The 6,948-nt window shown below is 37.7% G+C and overlaps 1 protein-coding gene across 7 annotated transcripts in view; it reads left to right on the top strand.

Moving 5' to 3' along the window:
* Window positions 1-6,948, top strand: part of AHCTF1 (AT-hook containing transcription factor 1) — an 82,310-nt gene that overhangs the window by 16,408 nt on the left and 58,954 nt on the right. For all 7 annotated transcript variants that reach the window (XM_059412575.1, XM_059412574.1, XM_059412573.1 and 4 more), the window contains 2 exons: window positions 492-745; window positions 4,375-4,555. In XM_059412575.1, the coding sequence (XP_059268558.1) occupies window positions 492-745; window positions 4,375-4,555 (435 nt within the window). The remainder of the gene's footprint in view (window positions 1-491; window positions 746-4,374; window positions 4,556-6,948) is intronic.

Here is a 6,948-nt window from a genome sequence, read left to right as displayed (position 1 = left end):
TAAGCATCTGCCTTCAGCTCAGGTCATGATCCCAGGGTCCTGGGTTCGAGCCCCGCATCGGGCTCTCTGCTTGGCAGCGAGTCTGCTTCCCTTCCTCTCTCTCTGCCTGCCTCTTTGCCTACTTGTGATCTCTGTCTGTCAAATAAATAAATAAAATCTTTAAAAAAAAAAAAGAAAGAAAGTTTAACTAAACTTATCTCTGATGAGGTGTGACAAGGAATAAATGAGATAATCTGTTTATAGCATGTATAAAGGCACCACATGGCATGGTACCTTTACTGAATGGCTGCTTTATTATTGAGGTAATAGATATTCAATATATTTCACTAATTGGGACCACTCTGTTCTATAAATAGATTTCACTTTGGAGATGATAAAGTTATATCTGTGATGAGCTGTGTATTATATATGTAGAAGATCTAACTGCTGTTTAGTTAGGTGATGTACATACGGTATTAAAATAAGCAACATTTTTTTCCCCTTCCTTCTAGGGAGGAGAGGACTTGCTTGCCTGGCGTGTGGTCAGCATCTGGAGGTAGTGCACTCGCTCACAGGAGAGCGGCTGTCTGCCTACAGATTCAGTGCAGTGAGTCAACAGCCGCCTGTGATCCTGGCTCTGAAGGAATTCTCTTGGCAGAAGAGAGTTGGATTGTTAATTGGATTGGAAGAAGCCGAAGGGAGTGTTCTCTGTCTTTATGACCTTGGCGTGTCCAGAGTGGTTAAAGCAGTTGTTCTCCCTGGAAGGGTAGGTACTGGTTAAGGTCTGTGAGCTTCTGCTTTCTGAGCTGCGCTCCTGCTGGGAACACAGGTGTGTTCACTTCGTGACTGTTCACTGAGCTGTACATTTATAATTTGTTTACTTCTATGACAGTGTGTTCGTTTTCATTAGAAGTTTAAGATCGAAAGAGGTTCAAGATAGTATATTATCAAAAGAACATAACACTTAAAATAGAACTTTCTTATTCTTGGTTAGAAAATTGCAGAGTGAAAGTAGGGATGACATCAAGGGTTCTAACATTCTTTTCTCTAAAAAGTATCATCCGAGTCTTGTTATCCTCGGTTGTGTTTTTCGAGGACACTGAAAGTTTATATTAGAATATTATGTTCATTAGTATGGCATTTTTTGTTTTGTCTTTTTTAATTTGAAACTGTAGCCTTGGAGCACTGTGGAAGATAGGTCTTCCTTGTTTAAGATTTGAATGATATTTAAATAGTGGATTTATTTATAATTTATTAATTCTAATATATGTATGCCTTCCATATGCCAAACATCTTAACCAGTAGTAAGTATAGAAGTACTTTGAATTCAGGTTGTTTCTTCAGTAGGTTTATTCCTGCTCTTCCATATGCTAAGAAAAAGTATGTGCCCTTACCAAATGTACACAGACGTATAAATGCAAAATGATGTAAGAGTAGAATTCTCTCTGTACATAGTGTGGAAAAAAAAAATGTAACAAATATTTAATAGCATATAAACACTATACAATATGGATAATATATAAACCATACATAAATAATATATAACATATAAACAAATACATGCATTCATATAAATGTTATATTGTAGTCATAGAAGAGCATTTTTTTAAAGTTAAGAGATAAATGTCAGAATACTATGGTTTTGCAGTTTGGGAAAACAGACTCAGTGGGCAAATATAGCGATCTGAAGTGGTTTATAGCCTGGTTATCTTATATGTACTTGCTAGTGTAGATGTTAAGGGTAGAATTAATTTAGCAGTTTATTGAGTGCTTAGTGTAGATCAAGCTGTGTGCTAAATTTTGGAGATGAGTAGAGACGTAGAACTTGGTCCACACTGTTGAAAAAGCTGATAATCTAGTTGGGAGAAGACAAGTCAGAAGTTTACAGCATAAATATAATAAGTATTTTTTTTTTAATATATATTTTTTAAAGATTTTATTTATTTATTTGACAGAGATCCCAAGTAGGCAGAGAGGCAGGCAGAGAGAGAGAGAGAGGAAGAGAAGCAAGCTTCCTGCTGAGCAGAGAGCCCGATGCAGGGCTGGATTCCAGGACCCTGAGATCATGACCCAAGCCGAAGGCAGAGGCTTAACCCACTGAGCCACCCAGGCGCCCCTATAATAAGTATTTTGATAAACTCAAGCACATGGAACATGGAAACAGATAGGTAATTTCTACTCATAGAGGTTGGACGTTTCAGGCAATGAGACCAGCATGTAAAAAGTCACAGTATATGGAACATTTGGGAACTGAGCTTATTTGGAATGGCTGCGGGAGAGGGGAAATCGGAGGCAGGGTCTAGAAGTGCCGAGCGTTGAGATAGTAAATGACCTTGTTTGTAGTTTGTGGCATCTGCCTGAACTCTCTGGTGAAGACATTTTAAGTTTAAAGCAGAACTCTAGTGTAAGAAGCTCTTTGGATTGGAGTAGTTCAGGCAGATAATAATGGTGAGCTGAACCAGGCAAATGAGGATGGGGCAGATTCAGAATATATTCAGAAGGTGACATGGATAGGACCTGTTGATCATTTGGTTAAGAGTAACTGAGAAGGAACAAGAGTTTTTATTTATTTTTTAAAGATTTTTTAAATGGAGTGTATACATGCGCATGAACAGGAGGGAGGGGCAGAGGGAGAGGGAGAAGCAGACTCCCTCGCTGAGCAGGGAGCTTGACATGGTGCTCCTTCCCAGGACCCTGGGACCATGACTTGAGCTGAAGGCAGACACTTTACTGACTGAGCCCCCAGGTGCCTCAAAACAAAAGAGTTTTAAATAAGTTCTTGGTTGCTCAGTTGTGTGGATAGTCGGCATCCCATGAAAGAGGAAGGAGAAAGGAAGCATTGGAAGAGTAGTGATAGATAACCTTCCATAGAAGTTTGGTTGACTAGTTGTCTTTTGGCTAGGGCAGAATATTTCCTTTTAAAGTTGTTTGCTTTTAACTGCCTTACATTAAAATTAATTAAAGTACCATTATCAGTTAATCATAGAGTATTTGTGTGGGGAATACAAACTGAGATAGATTTCTTAACCCCTATCTGAGGGAATTGAAGAGACTGTGCTCTATTATTTATAGACATTATTGCCATAATTTGGAAAAGGAAGACAGTCCATAAAATTACAGCTTTCAGAATTAGAAACACTGTAGAATGTTTTGTGTACCAATGAATTCTAGACAGAGTCAGGCTTTTGTCTGTGATAATAAATTACAGCCTGAAAAAAGTAAATAAAAATAAATTACAGCCTGAAACAAACTTCTATATTAATGCATAAACCATTGATAATTAATTTCCTCTTTTCTTTCTAGGACTCATCAGTATCATAGTAGAATTCACTAAGTACTTAATTATCAGATATCATACCTAATTGTGAACTAATAGGAAACAGAAGGAAAGCTGAGTATAAAATAGACTGTTTATTAGGTATAGACATTTAAGATTTGACACATGAGAGGAAAGGTAAAAACATAGTTTTATAATGTAGCTACAGTATGACTTATTAAAAATAACTAAAGTTCTTGTTAAATGTCAGTGATCCAGTCACTGCCAAAGCTTAGTGTGAAGTCCATTATTATATGGCCCTTTTAAAGAAGGTTAGACCTCTTCAGGCTTCAAGGCATAAACAGGACTTTTGTTTTAAAGAGTAAACAGTAAATTTTTCTTGAATGATTTATTTTTACTCTTCCTCAGGAAAAGAGGCTATCTGATTATGGAGTAGTTGGTTGAGAGCTTTGTCTTTTTTTTTTTTTTTTTTAAAGATTTTATTTATTTATTTGACAGACAGAGATCACAAGTAGGCAGAGAGGCAGGCAGAGAGAGAGAGGGGGAAGCAGGCTTCCTGCGGAGCAGGGAGCCCGATGCGGGGCTCGATCCCAGGACCCTGAGATCATGACCCGAGCCAAAGGCAGCAGCCCAAACCACTGAGCCACCCAGGTGCCCCTGGTTGAGAGCTTTGAAGAGAAAAAATCTAAGTTTGAGTTTTACACTTAATGTCTGTGTGACTTGAATAACCCCAGCTAAACTTTCTAAGTTTCAGCATGGTTTCATCTTTGAACAGGTAGAATTATATGTGATCCAGTATCCAGGGTTATGATGAATGTTAGTGAACCAATTAGTGCAAGGCCTGGCATACAGTAAACTTGGAGTAAACACCGTTATTATTCCAACTGCATGATTTGTTTTACATTGAAATAACGGTGTCATTTCTATTTTATCTGAAGATTTCATAGTGTTATTCAGATTTACAGGTATCAAATGCAAATTTATAATTCTCTAATAGAAAATGTTTAAATCCACGATAACTAAAAATCTGCTTTAACTTCCAATTTGTTTGTTGAGTTTTTTAATTGTATTTTCTCACTTTGTATAAGAAAAACAAATGCTTTATTCTGCTTTTCTAGGTGACAGCAATTGAACCCATAATTAGTCATGGAGGAGCCAGTGCCAGCACTCAGCATTTGCACCCAAGCCTGCGATGGCTTTTTGGCGTGGCCGCAGTGGTGACCGATGTTGGGCAGATTCTTCTTGTTGACCTGTGTCTGGATGACATGTCATGCAGTCAGAATGAGTTAGAAGCCTCAGGTAATTGTTCAAAACCCAAAACTGAGCATCTGAATATTCTGATGCAGCGGATTGGTTTGTTTGTTTGTTTTTAAAACATCTTTTTTAAAAACATCTGAGCAGAGAGCCAGATGCAGGGCTTGATCCCAGAACCCTGAGATCATGACCTGAGGTGAAGACAGAAGCTTTAACCTACTGAGCCACTCAGGCGCCCCTAACCTAAAAATCTTAGAAAGTGTATGTGTTACAATGTTTCAGGAAAGGACCATTTGATCTTGAAGACCGTCTTGATAGTTAAAGCAATACTGTAATATTAGGGCAGAGCTGTTCCTCTGTAGATCAGCTAAGAAAGAAATGATCATTATTTTATCCCAGTTTATAATGAGCATAACTCATAAAAATTGTCAGTGCATAGTAAAACTGTTTAAAACTGCAAGTAGTAAAAATTGTATTTTTACCAAAAACTCAAGAACCAAGTCAGATCTGAGCAAAATTTTAAATCTGTAAAATGCGACTTGAAAAAAAACTTGGCAGAAATAAGTGGGTTAAGCCTCTGCCTTTGGCTCAGATAATGATCTCAGGGTCCTGGGATTGAGTCCTGCATTGGGCTCTCTGCTCAGCAGGGAGCCTGCTTCCCCCCTCTCTCTCTGCCTGCCTCTCTGCCTACTTGTGATCTCTGTCTGTCAAATAAATAAATAAAATCTTTTTTAAAAAATGCTTGAAATTCTCTTTATGGAAAATTGATAGAGGACTTCAGTAGTCTTTTTTTTTTTTTTTTTTTTTGAGGACTTCAGTAGTCTTGATGAAGTTTTGTTTCAGAGTTTTTAGATAATATCATTCTAGATGTAAGGCTAATTAAAAATGCTTGTATTCATAATTAAAACTCTTCAGATCAAAATAGTGGAGTTAAAACATCCTTTATAAAATCAGAGGTCAACAATCAATAGTTGAATTCATCACAAGGATGATTTTATAATGGAACTCTTTGGATTGTGATCAGAGATCAGAATCATTTCTCAGGTATAAGATTTACAGAGCTGTTGAATAAAAAATTGGGGTTTAATGCAGAAGTTTTTATGATAGTAATTTATGATTACAATTCTTTGCACTTCACTGTAATACACATAACACAGAAAATGAAGTTTTGGGGCACCTGGGCGTCTCACTCAATTAAGCATCTGCCTTCGGCTCAAGTCCCTAATCAGCTCAAGTCCTGAATCGGGCCCCTTACTCAGTGGGGAGTTTCCTTCTCTGCTCTCTGACCTTCCCCTGTGCACGAATGTGCTCTCTCCCTCTCTCTCTAATAAATCTTTTTTTTATTTAATGAAATTCCCGATATTTATCATACTATACTGTTTTATACTTTTCCAAACTTGGTAGTATTGTACATCTTCCCACATCAATACAGATAGTCTACCTTACTCTCTTGAACAAGTGTACAGTATTCCATTGTATGAAATATTTATTTTGGCAGAGTTTAATCCTTGCTTTTTATCAGAAGCAGAGGGATTAGGAGAGGGATCAAGTACAATATATGATTTTCCCCCTCTTCATAACAGCATTGAGGGAATCTGCCCTTGTATGTGGTTATATCACTATATGGGTCTGAGTATTTTTCCTTTTAATTGAAGATTTCAGAGATCTTCAAGTAGACAGAATATATATATTAGAACTCCCACATACCCATCATCTAAATTCAAGTTTAGTTTTCAGTTTCAAGTTGTAGTTTGGTTTTCAGAATTTACCATATGTGCATCTTTTCTCTTTCTTATCCCTCGTCACCCTTTTGCCTCTGCATTAATTTAAAGCAAATATTGGCTGTGCTACCATGTAATCGTAATGCCATGATCAGCCCTAACTATATTAATAATAACTTCTTGGTGTAGTCCAAAATGGGTCTGTAATCAGATGGCTGTGATTGGCTCTAGAGCATCTTTCTGCATTGGTATTGTTTGAATCTCGATCTGAACAAGGTCCACACATGACACTTGAGTTATGTCCCTGTCTCCCTGAAGGTGGAGCGGACCTCCCTCTGTCCCCTCCTTTCCTATTTATTTTTAGTTCTTCTGACTTGCTGAAGAAGTTAGTTTATTGATAGAATGCCCCACATTTTGGAATTAGTGGAGTGTTTTCCTGTGGTGTCACTTATATTTTGTATTTTTTGCAAATGAAAGTTAGCTCTGATTAGGTTCAGATGTGACATCTGGCAGGGACACTTCCAGAAGTGCTGGATATTTCCTGCTGTATCACATTGAGAGGCATGTGGTGTCTTGTTTCACCTTTAGTGATCAGTGGGTCCAAACAATGACACCACGAACCTTCCTTGTTAAAGTTTCCCGTCTGCCTTTGTACCAGCTATTCTCAACCAGGGCTGATGTTTGCCCTGTAGGGGATAATATCCTGGGGACGTTTTT

Source organism: Mustela nigripes, chromosome 10 (genome assembly GCF_022355385.1).
Source record: "Mustela nigripes isolate SB6536 chromosome 10, MUSNIG.SB6536, whole genome shotgun sequence".
Taxonomy (NCBI): domain Eukaryota; kingdom Metazoa; phylum Chordata; class Mammalia; order Carnivora; family Mustelidae; genus Mustela; species Mustela nigripes.
The sequence above is the reverse complement of the archived record's forward strand: the minus strand, read 5'-3'. Positions and strand labels throughout refer to the sequence as shown.